The sequence below is a fragment of the Nerophis lumbriciformis genome, linkage group LG09, assembly GCF_033978685.3.
Source record: "Nerophis lumbriciformis linkage group LG09, RoL_Nlum_v2.1, whole genome shotgun sequence".
Taxonomy (NCBI): Eukaryota; Metazoa; Chordata; class Actinopteri; order Syngnathiformes; family Syngnathidae; genus Nerophis; species Nerophis lumbriciformis.
In genome coordinates, this window is record NC_084556.2 from 48,352,989 (window position 1) to 48,375,104 (window position 22,116).

General features: G+C 42.3%; 1 protein-coding gene across 1 annotated transcript; it reads right to left on the bottom strand.

Annotated features, from left to right (window-relative positions):
• Positions 1 to 10,142: 10,142 nt before the first annotated feature.
• On the bottom strand, positions 10,143 to 21,972 carry znf346 (zinc finger protein 346). The gene is made up of 7 exons (XM_061963020.1): positions 21,833 to 21,972; positions 21,100 to 21,203; positions 16,907 to 17,002; positions 14,629 to 14,770; positions 13,449 to 13,667; positions 13,261 to 13,360; positions 10,143 to 10,850 (listed from the first exon to the last, which is right to left on the bottom strand). Exons 1-7 carry the CDS (start codon positions 21,888 to 21,890, stop codon positions 10,586 to 10,588), a joined length of 984 nt encoding a protein of 327 aa, XP_061819004.1. The 5' UTR covers positions 21,891 to 21,972; the 3' UTR covers positions 10,143 to 10,585.
• Positions 21,973 to 22,116: the final 144 nt, after the last annotated feature.

The following is a 22,116-nucleotide window of genomic DNA, read 5'->3' on the forward strand; positions in this document are numbered from 1 at the left end:
AAAAGGGAATAAGCGGTAGAAAATGGATGGATGGATGGATGAAACGGACGGATGGTTGTAGTGTAGAGGCAGGTAGCGAAAACAAAATTGAAGAAGAAACTGAAGCTATTGAGCCATATCGGTTTGAACCGTATGCAAGCGAAACCGACGAAAACGACACGACAGCCAGCGACACGGGAGAAAGCGAGGACGAATTCGGCGATCGCCTTCTAACCAACGATTGGTATGTGTTTGTTTGGCATTAAAGGAAACTAACAACTATGAACTAGGTTTACAGCATATGAAATACATTTGGCAACAACATGCACTTTGAGAGTGCAGACAGCCCAATTTTCATCAATTAATATATTCTGTAGACATACCCTCATGTCAGCAGGCCAGGGAAGCTAGGGTCGATATTCTTCTCTTGATCATCTTCGGGACGGTGTGAGCCAAGACATCCAGGGGGTTTAGCTCGCTCGTCTGCGGGAACAAACTGCCGCCATTGCTTGCCGTGCTACTGAGGTCCTTTGTCCCTGAATTGCTCACACACTCCGGCAGATTCAATGGGGGTCTGGCGGCAGATTTCTTTGACTTTATCGTTGGAAATGCATCTGCTTTGAGTGTCGCAGGATATCCACACATTCTTGCCATCTCTGTCGTAGCATAGCTTTCGTCGGTAAAGTGTGCGGAACAAACGTCCAATTTCTTGCCACTTTCGCATCTTTGGGCCACTGGTGCAACTTGAATCCGTCCCTGTTCGTGTTGTTACACCCTCCGACAACACACCGACGAGGCATGATGTCTCCAAGGTACGGAAAACAGTCGAAAAAACGGAAAATAACAGAGCTGATTTGACTCGGTGTTTGAGAAAATGGCGGATTGCTTCCCGATGTGACGCCACGTTGTGACGTTATCGCTCCGAGAGCGAATATTACAAAGGCGTTTAATTCGCCAAAATTCACCCTTTTAGAGTTCGGAAATCGGTTAAAAAATATATGGACTTTTTTCTGCAACATCAAGGTATATATTGACGCTTACATAGGTCTGGTGATAATGTTCCCCTTTAAGGTGTTTGGCTGAAAAAAATTGCTAAAAAAAATGTTAGCATGCTAATGTTAACGAGCTAGCATGTGTCAAGTACTAAGTTATATTACTCTGAGGTGTACAACTGCAAAACTGCTTGAAAATTTTAGCACATCAGCGTTAGCATGCTAAACGCTAGCAGGTGTCAAATTTCTGGTTAAATGACTGAGGTATTTGGCTGAAAAAAATGTTAAAAAAGGCAGCATGTTAACGTTAGTTAGCGTGATAACAGTTAGCATTTGTAAAGTCATATGATGGTGCGTTCCATTTAAGGTGTTTGGCTGAAAAAATTTGCTAAAAAAAAAAAGTTAGCGTGCTTATGTTAATGTTGCTAAAAAATAAAAAGTTAGCATGCTAATGTTTACGAGCTAGCATGCTAACAGCTAGCCTGTGTCAAGTACCAAGTTATATGACTCTGAGGTGTACAACTGCAAAATTGCTTGAAAAATTCAGCTTGATAACATCCGCGTTAGCATGCTAAATGCTAGCAGGTGTCAAATTCCTGGTTGAATGACTTTAAGGTATTTGGCTGAAAAATTGGTTAAAAAGGCAGCATGTTAACGTTAGTTAGCGTGATCACAGTTAACATTTGTAAAGTCATATGATGGTGCGTTCCATTTAAGGTGTTTGGCTGAAAAAAATTGCTAAAAAAAAAAGTTAGCATGCTAATGTTAACGAGCTAGCATGTGTCAAGTACTAAGTTATATGACTCTGAGGTGTACAACTGCAAAATTGCTTGAAACATTCAGCGTTAGAATGTCAAAAGTTGGCAGGTGTCAAATTCCTGGCTAAGTGACTTTGAGGTATTTGGCTGAAAAATTGATTAAAAAAGGCATGCTAACATTAGTTAGCATGATAACAGTTAGCATTTGTAAAGTACCAAGTCATATGATGGTGCATTCCATTGAAGGTGTTTGGAATATATATATATATATCTACATCCTGAAAATATGCAAACAAAACTGTGTTTAGATAATTGATACTTCAAACTTGCATAAATATAACATGAATATAACATAACTTGGCTTCTGAGAGTTTCAAAATGTAATGAATAAAATGCTAAAGTTGTTGATAAACAAGACATTTTTTAAATAATGAAATATGGTCATTTTAAATGAATTATTATGATAATTTCAAATGTATTATTTCAAATATGTTTATTTTAATGTATAATTCTATGATTGGACGTAAGGAGTCAGAAAAAATACCCCAAAAAAAATACAATTAATTTTTATGTTTTTAGCAAAATAAAGCAAAAATGTATTTAATTTTTTTTTTTTTTCAATTAATTAATTAATTTATTTTTAGGTAAGATAAACATAATACAATTTATCTCTAGTCTGGATGATTTAGTTCTTGTCACCCCGTTGTCCTCCCGTCATGAAAAAAGGCTGTCCTCACTCAGGTCCGCATGGAGCTGGAGGGGGCGTGGCCTCCAGCTCCGGTTGAAAATCGGGAGATTTTCGGGAGAATATTTGTCCCGGGAGGTTTTCGGGAGAGGCGCTGAATTTCGGGAGTCTCCCGGAAAATTCGGGAGGGTTGGCAAGTATGGCGTTAGCATGCTAAAAGCTAGCAGGTGTCAAATTCCTGGTTGAATGACTTTGAGGTAATTGGCTGAAAAAATTGTTAAAAAGGCATGCTAACATTAGTTAGCATTAATAAAGTCATATGATGGTGTGTTCAATTCAAGGAGTTTGGCTGAACAAAAAGTTAGCGTGCTAATGCTAACGAGCTAGCATGCTAACAGTTAGCATGTGTCAAGTACTAATAGTCACATGACTCTGGGGTGTTGTTGAAACATGATTAGTCAATCAAAGTGTAAATGTGGTGTGTTCATTGTGCGTCACCATTCTTCACGTGTCGGACAAAACCCACGCAGCTTTCCTCTCCCGTGACGCTGGGGACACGGTCAGGTCGAGTCACGTGACCGCGGGCCAGCGTGACGTGTGGACGGGCGGAAACACGAAGAGGAAGCGTTGAGTTGATCCAGCTGTGTTTCTCCCTCAGCTCCCCTCCTATCAAGTGTCCGAGGGGGGCTTCAAACAGGTGTCTAACAACCTTTTTAGCGTTTGTCCATCTGTCTCTAGAGTGGTTGTCATCCACGGGAATGTTGGCGTTGTCATGTATGGTCACCTTCTAACATGACATGTTGACTTAACGTGAGCGCCATAGCAGGTTAAACGTCAATCATCGACATTGCCGCCGTTTTGATTTGCTTCCTTGCTCTTACTTAATATGTCGGTGATTGTAGCGTGTGTACTAGAGCACCCCCCAGTGGGCGCTTCGTGCCACAGCAGCCTTTATTTACCAACATTCTTCATTCTTTGGTGTTTTCATAACTCACCATTATGTTTTTTTACTGCTTATTCTTTTTAGGTTTTTACACAATTAAAAAAAACCGTGAAGTACATTTTTTCTTGAGTAAAAATAGATTTATTTACATGAAAAATAGCTTGTCAATGCTAATTGGTGTACAAACCCCAAAACCAGTGAAGTTGGCACGTTGTGTAATTTGTAAATAAAAACAGAATACAATGATTTGCCAATCCTTTTCAACTTATATTCAATTGAATAGACTGCAAAGACAAGATATTTCATGTTCCAACTGAGAAACTTAATTTTTTTTTGCATATAATCATTAACTTAGAATTCAATGGCAACAACACAAGTTGTCACAGGTGCATTTTTACCACTGTGTTCCATGGCCTTTCCTTTTAACAACACTCCGTAAACATTTGGGAACTGAGGAGACACATTTTTTGAAGCTTTTCATGTGGAATTCTTTCCCATTCTTGCTTGATGTACAGCTTAAGTTGTTCAACAGTCCGGGGGTCTCCGTTGTGGTATTTTAGGCTTCATAATGCGCCACACATTTTCAATGGGAGACAGGTCTGGACTACAGGCAGGCCAGTCTAGTACCCGCACTCTTTTACTATGAAGCCACGTTGATGTAACACGTGGCTTGGCATTGTCTTGCTGAAATAAGCAGGGGCGTCCATGATAACATATGTTGCTCCAAAACCTGTATGTACCTTTCAGCATTAATGGTGCCTTCACAGATGTGTAAGTTACCCATGTCTTGGGCACTAATACACCCCCATACCATCACACATGCTGCCTTTTCAACTTTGTGCCTAGAACAATCCGGATGGTTCTTTCCCTCTTTGGTCCAGAGGACACAACGTTCACAATTTCCAAAAGCTTAGATGAGCTCGGGCCCAGCGAAGCCGGCGGCGTTTCTGGGTGTTGTTGATAAATGGCTTTCGCTTTGCATAGTAGGGTTTTAACTTGCACTTACAGATGTAGCGACCAACTGTAGTTACTGACAGTGGGTTTCTGAAGTGCTCCTGAGCCCATGTGGTGATATCCTATGCACATTACGCAGTACCGCCTGAGGGATCAAAGGTCCGTAATATCCTCGCTTACGTGCAGTGATTTCTCCAGATTCTCTGAACCCTTTGATGATATTACGGGCCGTAGATGGTGAAATCCCTAAATTCCTTGCAATAGCTGGTTGAGAAAGGTTTTTCTTAAACTGTTCAACAATTTGCTCACGCATTTGTTGACAAAGTGGTGACCCTCGCCCCATCCTTGTTTGTGAATGACTGAGCATTTCATGGAATCTACTTTTATACCCAATCATGGCACCCACCTGTTCCCAATTTGCCTGTTCACCTGTGGGATGTTCCAAATAAGTGTTTGATGAGCATTCCTCAACTTTATCAGTATTTATTGCCACCTTTCCCAACTTCTTTGTCACGTGTTGCAGGCATCAAATTCTAAAGTTAATGATTATTTGCACAAAAAAAAAAGAAAAAAAGTTTATCAGTTTGAACATCAAATATGTTGTCTTTGTAGCATATTCAACTGAATATGGGTTGAAAATTCATTGTATTCCGTTTATATTTACATCTAACGCACTTTCCCAACTCATATAGAAACGGGGTTTGTATTATGGTAAGAGTCATTCATATAACTATAACATGTAGAACATGCTATACGTTTACCAAACAATCTGTCACTCCTAATCGCTAAATCCGATGAAATCTTCTTCCTCGGTGTCACTTCTAAATAATATTATTTGATATTTTACGGTAATGTGTTAATAATTTCACACATAAGTCGCTCCAGAGTCGCACCCCCGGCCAAACTATGACAAAAACTGCGACTTATAATCCGAAAAATACGGTACCCAAAGCTCTTTGACACTATTTCCACATTCACCCATACTGATGGCGGGAGCTGCCATGCGAGGCCCTAACCACGACCCATCAGGAGCAAGGGTGAAGTGTCTTGCTCAAGGACACAACGGACATTACTTGGTTGATAGAAGGTGGGGATTGAACCATTTTGGCCTTATTCTACATTTGAGCGTTATCTACCGAGAAAACTTGCTTTGTTGGTGTTGCAAACTGCAACATTACTTCGAGGGAGTTTGGCTGAGCACTGTTTGATTGTACGCGAATCGATACCCGCTAGGGCGGAATTCGGTCAGTGCCAATAAAAGTACCTAATTCAGTACCCATCCCTACTTATATTGATTACAACTTTTGGCGAACAGATGCTGAACTTGGGTTGACTTTACAAAAGTACTGACTATTGTGTATTGTTGTGCAGTCACTGGAAGTATTTAACTCTGGCACTAGTCTGTCACCGTGAAAGTACTAAATCAAGCTCACTTCATCCATCCATCCATCTTCTTCCGCTTATACGAGGTCGGGTCGCGGGGGCAGCAGCCTAAGCAGGGAAGCCCAGACTTCCCTCTCCCCAACCACTTCGTCCAGCTCCTCCCGGGGATCCCGAGGCGTTCCCAGGCCAGCCGGGAGACATAGTCTTCCCAACGTGTCCTAGGTCTTCCCCGTGGCCTCCTACCGGTCAGACGTGCCCGAAACACCTCCCGAGGGAGGCGTTCGGGTGGCATCCTGACCAGATGCCCGAACCACCTCATCTGGCTCCTCTCGATGTGGAGGAGCAGCGGCTTTACTTTGAGCTCCCCCCGGATGACAGAGCTTCTCACCCTATCTCTAAGGGAGAGCCCCGCCACCCGGCGGAGGAAACTCATTTCGGCCGCTTGTACCCGTGATCTTGTCCTTTCGGTCATGACCCAAAGCTCATGACCATAGGTGAGGATGGGAACGTAGATCGACCAGTAAATCGAGAGCTATGCCTTCTGGCTCAGCTCCTTCTTCACCACAACGGATCGATACAGCGTCCGCATTACTGAAGACGCCGCACCGATCCGCCTGTCGATCTCACGATCCACTCTTCCCTCACTCGTGAACAGGACTCCGAGGTACTTGAACTCCTCCACTTGGGGCAAGATCTCCTCCCCAACCCGGAGATGGCACTCCACCCTTTTCCGGGCGAGAACCATGGACTCGGATTTGGAGGTGCTGATTCCCATCCCAGTCGCTTCACACTCGGCTGCGAACCGATCCAGTGAGAGCTGAAGATCTTGGCCAGATGAAGCCATCAGGACCACATCATCTGCAAAAGGCAGAGACCTAATCCTGCAGCCACCAAACCAGATACCCTCAACGCTTTGACTGCGCCTAGAAATTCTGTCCATAAAGGTTATGAACAGAATCGGTGACAAAGGGCAGCCCTGGCGGAGTCCAACCCTCACTGGAAACGGGTCCGACTTACTGCCGGCAATGCGGACCAAGCTCTGACACTGATTACTCATCACTGATCACTTCATTTTTGTATTATTTATTAGCCTTGCAGCTATTTGTCATGTACTTTATATTTCTCGTTAATCACGATTAGAAGTTTACATTGAACAAAGAGAGCACAGTCTACCAGTTCAAATTCCTTGTGTGTTAAACATAACCGGCCAATAAAAGCTGATTCTGATACCACACACATTTTTGTGGACAGCTATTTTCTGGAGGAATGAAACAGCGACGCCGTGTGGATGTTATGGAGCACTGCATCTTAATACATGACATTAAAATGTATGACATGTTACATAATACACCAATAAACGAGATACCTTACCACCTAAAAAGGTTTTCCTAGTTACTAAAAAATATTGGACATCTAGGTGATCAGTTTCTCCAACATTCCAAACTAACTGCCGACAATTTTGGTTTATTTCTCGATAGCATTCAATATTGTTTGCTAGTCACAGACACAAGATATTACTCGAATGAAAACCAGAAGCGCGAGCAAACTGTTAAAAGATGTTTTGTTTTGTTTAATCGATGCGACGTTCCTTTCCTTCAAAATGCAACGTAGTAGTGACAATAAAAATGACAAACACGAGGATGGAGACAAACTACAGCAGAGCAAAGCCCTCCTTTTCATAGAAACAACATCTAAAAGTAGTTTTCTTTAGCAGACATTTGGTAATAAAAAATAAGTCAGTCAGTTGTGTGTTTTTTTTAAGGACAATTGGAGATTTCCTGTCCTGTTTTGGACATCGGTCTACTTTTGAAGCACTAGAAAACAAAAACAAGGTGAAAGTAAAAGGGGTGTTTGTAACATTTGAACGAAATGGAACATTTCCAGTGTTATTACCTAGAGCAGTCTATTGATATGCTGGTCGACGACCACCATGTACCTCACAGGACACCTCCTGTACAATGTTTTGCCTTTTTTCCACCGCATGGTACGAACTCAGCTTGGCTTCAATCGTGCTGACCGTTAGCATTAGCAGTGCATCAGGCGGCTTCTGAGCAATGACACGACTACAAAATGGATCAAAACGAACATGCTAATACTGCAATATAACAAAAGATCTCCTTACCCAACAAATATTGCAGAATTTCCAATGAAAAACATAGAAAAAGGAAATGTAATCAAGACCAACTGTCCTCAGTCTCCTCTTAAATAAAATGTGTCTCCAGTCCTACTCCTTCAATGCCGTTTTTGCAGATTCCTACTGAACCTTTTTGATTACAACATGGAGATACCAAAGCTTGGTTGAAAAATTAAAAGTGGTAAAAAAAACAACTGCCCTCAGTCTCTTGAATAAAATGTGTCTCCAGTCCTACTCCTTCAATGCCGTTTTCATAATTTCCTGCTGAACTAGTCTGAATAAAAACACAGAGCTACCCAAGTTATCTGTTCAGTCTCCACTTGAACAGAGGAGCCCAGGTTCTCTGCCATTTCTTATAGTCTCTTTTGACTAACTCCTTTTCCAAGGTGCTATTTTGAACCGCCTTGAACGCTTCCAACAATCTTAAGCTGAGAATTTTCCGAAACAGCCGTCGTGAAGACCACATTGTCAAACATGGTCTTGATGCTAAAGACCCTGTCCTTCACTATCGTTTCCAGCCAACGGAGGATCAAGCTCACCATCAAAGACCAGCTCAAACTACCATTCCTTCTCATGGGGGTCGCCTGGAGGACTTCGGTTTCGCTCCTTTGAGCAAAGCATTGCATGTCAAACAGGGTCTGGATGCTAAAGACCCTGTCCTTCACTATCGTTTCCAGCCAACGGAGGATCAAGCTCACCATCAAAGACCAGCTCAAACTACCATTCCTTCTCATGGGGGTCGCCTGGAGGACTTCGGTTTCGTTCCTTTGAGCAAAGCATTGCACCCTCGACCTCCACAGACTGTTTTTCGCGAATAATTTCTACTTTTTCACCTCCAACGACACATTCAGCCTAACAAACTGTTGCATGAATGGAAAGGGACCAAACCAATGCTCAGATACAAGCTGGAGCCTACACTATAAATATTGTATATACAGTATAGTGTATAGACAGTGGGGAGAACGTTCCCACTTTGAAAACATGTAGAATAAAACAAAAATCCAGAAATTCACATTGTATGACTTTGAAGTAATGAATTTTACTGCATGATGTATTGAAGTAAGAATTGCGGCTCCTACAGACCATTGTTTTCCTTTAAGAAGTCAACTCATTACCTGTGTTTACTGCGCCTGTTGAAACTTGTCACCTGTACAAAAGATAGGGCTGGGCGATAAAACAACGTCAATATATATTGCGATGGGCACGTAATCGATATCAATAAAAAATGTTTGATTTTTTTCTTCTTCAAGGGATGAAAGCAAAAGTTGCATGAACAAAGGATCTCTGGTAACCGAGCAACGCAGAAAGTGATCACTAATTTTAGAATGTGTACATTGAGTGTTTTCCATGCTTTTGTTGACATTTACTTTCCTTTCTGCCTTGAAAATTGATATTAATCGATATCGACCGTATATATAGATATAGTTTTCAGCCATATTGCCCAGCCCTAGTTAATACAAATCAATATGTTGGTATAGCAAAATAAATAAATTGTCTCCTCAATCAATAAGACTCTAAAAGCTCTATGACCGAGACCACAGAGCTGACTCGGGACATCAGGAACAAAGTTGTTGACCTGTGAAAGTCGGGGATGGACCACAGGACGACAATAAGCGAGCAGCTTGTGAGAAAATGGAAGAATTTGAAGACAAACATCTGGAGCTCCATGCAAGATCCCCACGGACCACGAAAGAGGAGAGATTAAGCTTGTCAATGACAAGTAAGACAGGACCGAACGTCGTCATGGATTCAAATTCTAGTCTTCCTGCTCAAGCCAGCGCATGTCCATGTTTGCCAAGAAGCATCTGAATGATCCAGAAAAAGAATGAGAGACTGAGAAGTGGCCTGAGAAGACTGTTTGAGGGTAGAAGTAGAAATATCCATGAAGTATGGAGGTGGAAAACTCATTCTTGAGCGCTTTTCTGTAAAGAAACAGGGCCGTATTGAGGGGATGACGATGGGCCATGAAGACCTTGGGCAACAACCCATGCCGAACACCAGAAAGACACATTCAGGCCAACTAAAGGAGTCAGTAGTATCTCAAGGACCTGGTTGGCCTAAACCAGTCCCCAGACCTGAAAGCTTTTAGAGGGAGAGGAAAGTCAGTGTTGGCCAGCAGCAGCCCCGAAATCTTAAAAGATCTGGAGATCTGTAAGGAGTGTGTCAAGCTTCCGCTTAGGTTTGCAAACCCGCACAAGAACAAATGTACATTTTCTGGATTTTTGTTTTAGGTTGCATCTCTGATAAATAAAAACATCTTTGTAAGATGGAAAAACTGCTAAACTGGCAACGCATCAAATATGTGATCTCCCCATTGTATGTACAGTATGTTTACTGTATATTTTTATTCAAATGAACAGTGAACGGCCCAGACCGAGTGGAGTAAAGTTGGTACTGTGCAGTGGAAAAGGTGATAAAAAGTGGCCACCTGGTCTGATAGGAAACAAGGAAGAAGCAGATTTGGGTATTTAACTGGAAATGATCGCATGCTCAAAACACAAAGCTGCCACTTTGGAGCAGGTAAACAAAAACAAAAGTTAACATTCTATAAAAACAAAAACAAAAGTTAACATTCTATTAAAAACAAAAACAAAAGATAGTCCAGATTGAGGTTCAGGTTTTGCTTGTTGTGGGACAATTGTGGGGAGGACGCTTGTAGTGTGACTCCTGATGGAAGCGAAGGTCCGATGAATTGTGATGTTTGTAGGGTTCTGCTCAGAGTCCTCCTGAAGTCGCTCGGTCCTAGAGTCCCACTTACTAACTGTCCAACGAGTTGAACTGGTCGTCCTCCGACCCGAACAGGGCGCCCTCGGTCACAAACTCGTCATCTCCCATGTTGTAGAAGGTGTCTTCGTAAGAAGCCTCCTTCGCCTCAAACTGTTGGCCTTCCGTCTCGTACTGAAAATCGCCGTTTCCGGACTGGTTGTAGCCACTTCCACATTGGTCATCGTCGCCGTTGTCGTCTCCTAACTCTGCATTTTCGGGGTCGTCGCCCGACTTGCTTTTCTCAGATTTTTTCATTCTGCAACCAAGTTAGAAGAAGTGTAATTTGGACTGAAGTACTTGCTTTTTGGGGTAGGGTATTTCCTGTGTGGCCGCCCGCCACAGAAAGATTTGGTATCCATTTTTTATTTTAGATAGCACATTTGTTTGATATGCAGTACTGTTAGGGATGGGTACGATTCACATTCGAACTGATTCGGCAGCTGGGAATCGATGCCGCTACCAATTTTTGGTACTTTGGCGTGTGTTTATAAATATTTGTTTTAGTTTTATTGCAATATTTAAAAACTAGTTGATTATGATAACTACTGTCCAGTTGTTACATCTTGTTTTAGTATCAAATTTCTGAGTCTCATTTGCAGGTATGACACTAGGTCTCAATTAAAGTTGCAAGGACATTAAATGTGATGTGTTGTTTTCTTGGTTGCTCCCTAAAAAGTGTTAATACTGTAAGTATTGTACTTATTACACACCAGCCGTTGGAGTGTAACGTGCATCTTAGTTGTAGTTTTCATTAACACACTTGGAGGTGTTGAAATTGCCATGTAAAATCACTAATGCTGATAAGTAGCATGGCAATAGCAAAGCCAATCTATATCAGCGTCAAGCTAGAGCTTCTTTGGAAAAGTGGAGCCTGACTTAAAGGGGAACATTATCACCAGACCTATGTAAGCGTCAATATATACCTTGATGTTGCAGAAAAAAGACCATATATTTTTTTAACCGATTTCCGAACTCTAAATGGGTGAATTTTGGCGAATTAAACGCCTTTCTAATATTTGCTCTCGGAGCGATGACGTCACAACGTGGCGTCACATCGGGAAGCAATCCGCCATTTTCTCAAACACCGAGTCAAATCAGCTCTGTTATTTTCCGTTTTTTCGACTGTTTTCCGTACCTTGGAGACATCATGCCTCGTCGGTGTGTTGTCGGAGGGTGTAACAACACGAACAGGGACGGATTCAAGTTGCACCAGTGGCCCAAAGATGCGAAAGTGGCAAGAAATTGGACGTTTGTTCCGCACACTTTACCGACGAAAGCTATGCTACGACAGAGATGGCAAGAATGTGTGGATATCCTGCGACACTCAAAGCAGATGCATTTCCAACGATAAAGTCAAAGAAATCTGCCGCCAGACCCCCATTGAATCTGCCGGAGTGTGTGAGCAATTCAGGGACAAAGGCCCTCGGTAGCACGGCAAGCAATGGCGGCAGTTTGTTCCCGCAGACGAGCGAGCTAAACCCCTTATCGACCCTAGCTTCCCTGGCCTGCTGACATCAACTCCAAAACTGGACAGATCAGCTTTCAGGAAAAGAGAGCGGATGAGGGTATGTCTACAGAATATATTAATTGATGAAAATTGGGCTGTCTGCACTCTCAAAGTGCATGTTGTTGCCAAATGTATTTCATATGCTGTAAACCTAGTTCATAGTTGTTAGTTTCCTTTAATGCCAAACAAACACATACCAATCATTGGTTAGAAGGCGATCGCCGAATTCATCCTCGCTTTCTCCCATGTCGCTGGCTGTCGTGTCATTTTCGTCGGTTTCGCTTGCATACGGTTCAAACCGATATGGCTCAATAGCTTCAGTTTCTTCTTCAATTTCGTTTTCGCTACCTGCCTCCACACTACAACCATCCGTTTCAATACATTCGTAATCTGTTGAATCGCTTAAGCCGCTGAAATCCGAGTCTGAATCCGAGCTAATGTCGCTATAGCTTGCTGTTCTTTCCGCCATGTTTGTTTGTGTTGCCTTCAATGTGTGACGTCACAGGAAAATGGACGGGTGTTTATAACGATGGTTAAAATCAGGCACTTTGAAGCTTTTTTAAGGGATATTGCGTGATGGGTAAAATTTTGAAAAAAACTTCGAAAAATATAATAAGCCACTGGGAACTGATTTTTAATGGTTTTAACCCTTCTGAAATTGTGATAATGTTCCCTTTTAACTTAGTTTGGAGCATTTTTTTGAGAAAATTGCAACATTACTTAGGTCATTTGCCTAAGCCCGCTCTCAGTGCTGCTGGAGTGATCGTCAAGTGCCAACAGCCGGCTGGGTTGGCAACCAGACGTGACGTCATGGGCAACCCAGGTACCGTAACATGGCACCGTTGGATTTTACGTGATTTGGTGCAAAAAAAAAGTACCGGATTTGGTACCCATCCCTAGGTACATTATATTTTCTTCAAAGTGTAAGAACCTTCACCAAAATATGTATTTCTGTCGAGGCTGGAACCAATGACTCTTGTTTTACATTGTTTCTTATAGAGAAATTCGCTTCACTACACCAATTTTTCTATTTGTTCAAGAACCAATTCGTAATTGTATATAAATTCTGCAAACTTAGGAATAAAGTAAAAGTGTTTGGTTTAGGCTGTGAAGAAACGATGCTAAGGCTCTAACAAATGAAAAAAGAAGTTGTACATACTGGTTCTTATGTTTGGCCCCGCTGATGTGGGACTGGTACTGATCCACAGAATTCAGCTCAATGTTGCAGATGTTGCACATCAGACCCTTGCCCGCAGCAGCTGGAGGTAAAAAGAAGACGGTGAGTAAATACGTTGATGTAGCAGAGGTAACGGGCTGGCGTGCAACATTGAGGTTCCGCGCTGGCACCTGGCGTGGTGGGCTTTCCGTGCAGCGTCAACAGTTTGACCTTGGCCATTTGCTTCTTGTGCTTCTTGCCCGCGTAATGCTGCTCGGCCATCTGGGCGTTGTTGAAGGACGCCTGGCAGGCGGAGCAGAAGCGGTTCGGGTGTTTGTCGTCCAAGTTGTCGGTCTTGTCCACTGCCGCTTTCTTCTTGGGCGCCGCTGCCGGTGCGGCCGCTGGGGCTTCTGTTGAAACACGCAGCAATTTTGGGACTTGCACTGCACTTCCTCAAAAGGGGGGTTCGTCATTTACTCTCCACACAGCAGAACTTTCAGCAAAACTTAACTACAAATGCCACGTCCACAAACCGATTTTGGGAGTATTATTGAAGTATGATGTAGAGATCGACCGATTATTAGCACCGATATTTGGCATTTTAACGTTCATCAATATCGGCCGTTTTCTATCATAATCAGCCCTTTTTTTTTACGACAACAGAACTACATCAGCTAATACAATATATACCCATAAGATACCAATGTTTGGTATTAAAAGAAAATTGTGAAGTAGATATAAGATTTTTTTTTTTTAATGCCATTGCCTGAAATAAATAAATGGAAAAAAATTAAATGAATGAATCTATGTGAAGGAGGCCAGAATTGTTTGAATTTAAATGTTTGCAATATTTCAAAAGGAAACCATACAATGTATAAAGCCCATAAACTGCTATAAAACTGTATGAAATTGAACAGATGGCAAGTTATTGTGATGTAGAAAAATCTCATATTTTTGTCCAATTTCCCAGGAGATTTCCCATTGTTGAAATGCAAATGTCAATACTCCTCTTAAACACTTGTAATAAAGGTGTTTCTGAAATCGACTGATGGTTTTTGATGCTAAATTAAGCACTTAGGGCTGCATAAAACATTATGCGGCAACTAGTCCAAAGTTTCCTAAAAAAAAATGTTAAAAAAAGCCGTGTCAAGCTGTTTACTGACGTATACTATTCATTTTAAGTAACTTTTACTGCAAATGAATATCGGCTCCAAATATCGGTTATCAGCCCCCTTGACTACTAATAATTGGTATCCGCCCTGGAAAAAACAGATCAGTCAATCTCTGGTATCAAGTAGAGTAATGTTATAATTTCAACAACAAAAGCAATGATTGGATCATAAAACAGTAAGAAAAAACAAACAAACGTACTAGTCTGAGGATCCGCACTTTTGAGTTTCAGATTTTTGGCGTGAATTTTGCCCTGATAGTGAGACTGGGCCATCACGGACGACGTAAAGGTCATCTTGCATATGTCACAGATCTTCATGGGGTCATCCTCGTCGGTTTCCATCTGACAGGAACACACATAACACACGCATTTATCAGTATCACGCTTCAAACCCCGCTTCGAAAAGTAGTCCGATACTGTAGTCAATAAGCTTCTTTTTCGTTATCCTCTTGTTGTGGGCCAGACTGGCTCGTACATGCACATGCGTCCTCCACTGTTGCCATTTCTAATACAAAGTAGCGTACAGTTTGAACTCATAGGTCAGTAGACTCCATATTGAAGCGCTAAAAACTGCAAAAAAGTTGACAAAGTGGAGACACGTGAATAAGACTGCAAACAAAATGGCGCATTCTGAAGAGACGCTCAGAAAGCGGCTTGAAGATGGTCTGTGAAACATAATCTACGCAACATTTTGACCAAAGAATTTGAGACTAATCAGTCATATTTGGGATTTGGATAGAATTTAGGACATCTTTAGGCAGGGGTGTCAAACGTACGGCCCGCGGGATGAGTTTGCTAAGTACAAAAATGAGCCGAATTTTTTGAACGAAAGGAACTGCTGTTCTAAATGTGTCCACTAGATGTCACAATAGCAATTCTTTGTATCTTTGTAGATGATGCTACATATGTTAAAAAAAAATAAAACACATACCGTATTTTCCGCACTATAAGGCGCACCTAAAAACCACAAACTTTCTCAAAAGCTGACAGTGCGCCTTATAACCCGGTGCGCTTTATATATGGATAAATATTAAGATTCATTTTCATAAAGTTTAGGTCTCGCAACTACGGTAAACAGCCGCCATCTTTTTTCCCCGTAGAAGAAGCGCGCGGTGCATGCTGGGATATGTGACGTTTCATTTCCATTTGTGTGTTTATGTAAAGACCCCAAAATGGCTCCTATTAAGTGTGTTGTCTGTCTAATTATAAATAATGCAGACGAGGCGTGTTAACTGAGTTCTCAACGTTTTCTCACAGCGTGCTCATAACCACATTCGAACTCCCAGCATACAACAACGCTTCTCAGGGCTACCGCGCATGCTCGTAACTATCGTTGCATGCTGGGTAGTGTAGTTGTTATATTTGCTAGCTCATAACAGCACATTGAGAGACACGCTTACGCGCTTAATTCAATACTCGCCGTCATTCCGGGTGGATTGACAAAAGACCTCCAGCCGCTAGATATTGGTGTCAACAGGGCATTCGAAGCTAGACTGCTAACTGCGTGGGAACAATGGAAGACAGAAGGCGAACACACCTTCACTAAGACGAGGAGGCAGCGCCAGACGACGCCAACATCTGCCAGTGGATCGTAAATTTGCCCAACTTTTCACTTCGGACACCGAAGACGAAGGATTTACGAATGAAGAATAACTTCAGAAAGTGAGCGCTATGTTTATTTTGTGTGTTGTGACATTAACGTTCGAGCATGTTGCTATTGCTCTGCACTATTTTGAATTTTACTATGTTTGTGATTGCACATTTGCGTACATTTTGGGAGTGAACAGAGTTGTTAGAACGCTGGTTTTTAATATATTATTAAAGTTTGACTGACCTATCTGACTGTTTTTTTGACATTCCCTTTAGCGCAGCGTAGGCGCGGCTTATAGTCCGGGGCGGCTTATTGGTGGACAAAGTTATGAAATATGTAATTCATTGAAGGTGCGGCTAATAATCCGGTGCGCCTTATAGTGCGGAAAATACGGTATTAGTGCACCAGTCGAGGAAAATGAGCAAACTACATAAATAACATCCTGCAATATGATTTTGATATACTTTTTTTATCTTGATAAATTGAAAATTAACACCAATGAGTTGACTGATGAACATTATCACATATTTTGTTCAGAACGTATAAGTAACGACAAATAAAGATATAATACTATTAACCGCAACATGTAAGTGTAAAAAAAAACCCAACAACATTAGGATTTGTACATTTTCAGAATGTGCTTGTTCTATTTTTAAACAAAGAAAACAAACTGAAGTTGTCTTTAAATATTTAATTTATCGTGCCGTGATTTTACCAGTCCGGCCCACTTGGGAGTAGATTTTTCTCCATGTGGCCCCCGATCTAAAATGAGTTTGACACCCCTGTCTTAAGGCCTTAAATGTGATTGAACTCAAATTAGATTTGAGACATTAGAGGACCCTGTGGTTACCCTGGTTTTGGAAGCAGTGGCTAAAGACTCCATTTACCTTGACAGATGCAGGAGTCTTGAACTTCTTCGACTCAGGCCCCTTCTCATTTTGGATCGAGAAATAGCGGCGCACCTTGTTGCCGTGTTTTTTACTCTGAAAGAAGAAAGCAAAACCTTGAAGACATTGCAAAGACACCAGGCATCCCTGATGACCACAGCCTTTGATTTAACAAGCGGCCATTGGTGCTGTGAGGGATATTTCCCCCTGAAGTAGAATGGAATGCGTAGGGAGTCATTCTTGGGACAGCGAAACACAATGAGTCCACCCTGTTGCTATGACAACGCATGATGTCATACACACACTTAGCCTACTTCCTAGTATTGATGGTGAGAGGAAGTACCAAGTACAAGATGTGTGCCTGTGTACTTAACCATACACACACACACACACACACACACTTGAGTTAGCTTTCGGTTTCGATGGATATCCGCTCCGCTTGAGATGGGTAGCAGGATGGACAGAATCAAGTGAGCAGTGGGCTCCATCATGAGAGAACGTGTCAGCCATTAGTGGGCATGGTCTTCTCTCCAGCAGCTGGTATTGCTAATGTTGTAGAATAAGTTGGACAACTTCAATTCTAGTCGGTACAAAATGCGGCTGCTAGACTTTTGACAAGAAAAAGAAAGTTTGATCATATTAGGCCTATACTGGCTCACCTGCACTGGCTTCCTGTGCACTTAAGATGCGACTTTTACTACTTACATATAAAATACTTAAAGGGTCTAGCTCTATCCTATCTTGCTGATAGTATTGTACCATATCTCCCGGCCAGAAATCTGCATTCAAAGAACTCCGGCTTATTAGTGATTCCCAGAGCCCAAATAAAGTCTGCGGGCTATAGAGCGTTTTCTATTCGGGCTCCAGTACTCTGGAATGCCCTACTGCTAACAGTTAGAGATGCTACCTCAGTAAAAACATTTAAGTCCCATCTTAAAACTCATTTTTATACACTAGCATTTAAATAGACCCCCCTTTTAGACCAGTTGATCTGCCGTCTCTTTTCTGCTCTGCCCCCCTCTCCTGTGTGGAGAGGTTATTAGGTGACCACAGATGACGCCCCAGATGTTCAAAGTCGGGACCCGGGGTGGACCACTCATCTGTGCATCAGTTGATGATGTCTCTGCGCTGCTGACTTGTCTCCACTCAAGATGATCCCCTGCTGGCCCCACTATGGACTGGACTCTCACACTATTAACTAGATCCACTCGACGTCCATTGCACCGGTCGCCCAGGGCGGGGGGTCCCCACATCTGTGGTCCCCTCCAAGGTTTCTCATTGTATCCCATTATATATCAGTATATATCATATACTGTACATACCCTATTTTTCGGACTATAAGTCGCAGTTTTTTTCATAGTTTGGCCGGGGGTGCGACTTATACTCAGGAGCGAATTATGTGTGAAATTATTAACACATAACCGTAAAATATCAAATAATATTATTTAGCTGATTCATGTAAGAGACTAGACATATAAGATTTCATCGGATTTAGCGATTAGGAGTGACAGATTGTTTGGTAAACGTATAGCATGTTCTATATGAAGGGTCACCAACCTTTTTGAAACCAAGAGCTACTTCTTGGGTACTGATTAATGCTAAGGGCTACCAGTTTGATACACACTTAAATAAATTGCAAGAAATAGCCAATTTGCTAAATTTACCTTTAACTCTATGTTATTATTAATAATTAATTAATATTTATCTGTGGAAACACTGATCATCTTAATGATTTCTCACAATAAATATATATAGAAACAGATAAATATCAATATGCAACACTTTGTTTTTATATTTTCTCTAAGTGCACATTTTTCAAATTGAACATTTTCAAATGATCACTTCTAAGACAGTCTTGTGAAATCACAATATCCCATTTTAACTGGCTAGCCACTAACATTTTTTTAACAAATCATGAATTACTTTGCACCATGTTTGTACAAATAATAACTCATGTAAAATACAAAAGTCAACTCTCAAATTTTTAAATAAATCATGTCACACTTTGAACTGGACACCAATTCTGTTATCTGTTTCTTTGTCAGTTAGTGAAGACCAAGTCTTTAAAATATTTTCTTGGATTTTCAAATTCTATTAAGAGTTTTGTCTCTCTTAGAATTAAAAATGTCGAGCAAAGCAAGACCAGTTTGCGAGTAAATAAATAACATTTTAAAAATAGAGGCGGCTCACTGGTAAATGCTGCTATTTGAGCTATTTTTAGAACTGGCCAGCGGGCTACTCATCTGGTCCTTACGGGTGACCTGGTGCCCGCGGGCACCGCGTTGGTGACCCCTGTTCTATATGTTATAGTTATTTGAATGACTCTTACCATAATATGTTACGTTAACATACCAGGCACGTTCTCAGTTGGTTATTTATGCCTCATATAACGTACACTTATTCAGCCTGTTGTTCACTATCCATCCATCCATCTTCTTCCGCTTATCTGAGGTCGGGTCGCGGGGGCAGCAGCTTAAGCAGGGAAGCCCAGACTTCCCTCTCCCCAGCCACTTCGTCCAGCTCCTCCCGGGGGATCCCGAGGCGTTCCCAGGCCAGCCGGGAGAGATAGTCTTCCCAGCGTGTCCTGGGTCTTCCCCGTGGCCTCCTACCGGTCGGATGTGCCCGAAACACCTTCCTAGGGAGGCGTTCGGGTGGCATCCTGATCAGATGCCCGAACCACCTCATCTGGCTCCTCTCGATGTGGAGGAGCAGCGGCTTTACTTTGAGCTCCCCCCGAATGACAGAGCTTCTCACCCTATGGGGGACGGCGTGGCGCAGTGGAAGAGTGGCCGTGCGCGACCCAAGGGTCCCTGGTTCAATCCCCACCTAGTACCAACCTCGTCATGTCCGTTGTGTCCTGAGCAAGACACTTCACCCTTGCTCCTGATGGGTGCTGGTTAGCGCCTTGCATGGCAGCTCCCTCCATCAGTGTGTGAATGTGTGTGTGAATGGGTAAATGTGGAAGTAGTGTCAAAGCGCTTTGAGTACCTTGAAGGTAGAAAAGCGCTATACAAGTACAACCCATTTATCATTTATCATTTATCTCTAAGGGAGAGCCCCGCCACTCGGCGGAGGAAACTCATTTCGGCCGCTTGTACCCGTGATCTTGTCCTTTCGGTCATGACCCAAAGCTCATGACCATAGGTGAGGATGGGAACGTAGATCGACCGGTAAATCGAGAGCTTTGCCTTCCGGCTCAGCTCCTTCTTCACCACAACGGATCGATACAGCGTCCGCATTACTGAAGACGCCGCACCGATCCGCCTGTCGATCTCACGATCCACTCTTCCCCCACTCGTGACTGTTGTTCACTATTCTTTATTTATTTTAAATTGCCTTTCAAATGTCTATTCTTGGTGTTGGCTTTTATCAAATAAATTTCCCCCCAAAAATGCGACTTATACTTCAGTGCGACTTATATATGTTTTTTTCCCTTCTTTATTATGCATTTATATATATATTTATGGCGGTATAGCTCGGTTGGTAGAGCGGCCGTGCCAGCAACTTGAGGGTTGCAGGTTCGATCCCCGCTTCCGCCATCCTAGTCACTGCCGTTGTGTCCTTGGGCAAGACACTTTACCCACCTGCTCCCAGTGCCACCCGCACTGGTTTAAATGTAACTTAGATATTGGGTTTCACAATGTAAAGCGCTTTGAGTCACTTGAGAAAAAGCGCTATATAAATGTAATTCACTTCACTTCACATTTTCGACCGGTGCGACTTACACTCCGGAGCGACTTATACTCCGAAAAATTTGGTATATTATGTAAATATTACATATATGTTATATTGCTACTATGGTACATTTTTTGTGTATTTTATACTTGCATTGTCCTTTCCATCCTTTGTAACCGAGCTACTGTGTGGAAAAATTTCCCTTGTGGCTAAGTCTATCGGGTCGAGTTTTTTCTTGCCCCGATGTGGGACCTGAGCCGAGGATGTCGTCGTGGCTTGTGCAGCCCTTTGAGACACTGGTGATTTAGGGCAATGTAAATAAACTTTGATTGACTGATGATTGATCTTCTGGTTATAATCACACAGTCACTGGAACAAAGGAACCTGGAAGGACTTTGTTCATAAAAGATGAAGAGTCCAATAAATCCGTTGAACCCGATTTGATTTTCAGCAGTCCAATTGTGACGTTAGTAACGTTTTTCTGAATCCTGATTGCAAGCTTTTGGAGGATCGCTGACCTGATAATGAGCCAACTTCTGGGACTCCGAAATGAGGACGGCATTGCAGATGCTGCACTGGCTGTCGGTAAACAGGTCACCGTGCTCCTTGATCATCTTATTCACTGCAGTGGGGCGAAAGAAAGACAGGTTCCATCACATTTCATGAGGTTGCTTATTATGGGAGAAAGTGGCGCTGTTCTCGAAGCTTCCATTGTTTGAGCAAACCATGATATTTGCAGATAATACACAAGGTCATTATTTGTGCATGTCAAAAACGCAAATACACTCAATTATTCAGTTTAATTAAACATTAGAGAAGGTAATGAAGCCATACACCGTGTGTAGTACTACTACTACGACTGCAATTGGGGTAGACAACACGAGGCTAATATTTTACTTCAACATCATGAGCTCATCCTGTAATCGACCTAAAAATGAAATGTTACAGGGGGCTAATGTAAAAAGCGTCGTCGGTCGTCAGAATCAGAACAGATTCGCATTCATTCAATAAAAACCATCCGATGCAAACACGCTCTCGTCGACCTTGGAGCCCAAATGGCTGCCGTTAGCCTAGCCTAGCTTAGCTTAGCATAGCCTAGCCTAGCATTGCGTAGCCTACTCCATCTTAGCTTAGCTCGATTCATACTTCGGCGGCATTCTACGCACACTCGCTGGCTTATAAGGAGCTGGCACCGAGCACACGGGTTAAAGAAACACTCCATCGTGTCTGCTTTGAAAAGGAAGCGCGTACCTTGCTCCAACCCCGAGGGTAGGAAGGTAAAATCTTCGGTCTGCATAGCGACGGCCATAACTTCGTCTCGCAACAGATCTCCTCAGTGCGCATGCGCCACCTCCGGCGGAAATTTGGGGGAAGCAGACCTTTGTTGTCAATTGTGTGCGCTGTATTGGAAATAATTGCACGAATCAACATATTTTTTGTAGCGGGAAATGTTTATCGACATCATGGACATCACTATCAACAGAATAGCAGACAATACTCGTTCCAATATACACTTAATAAGGTTTAAGTATTAT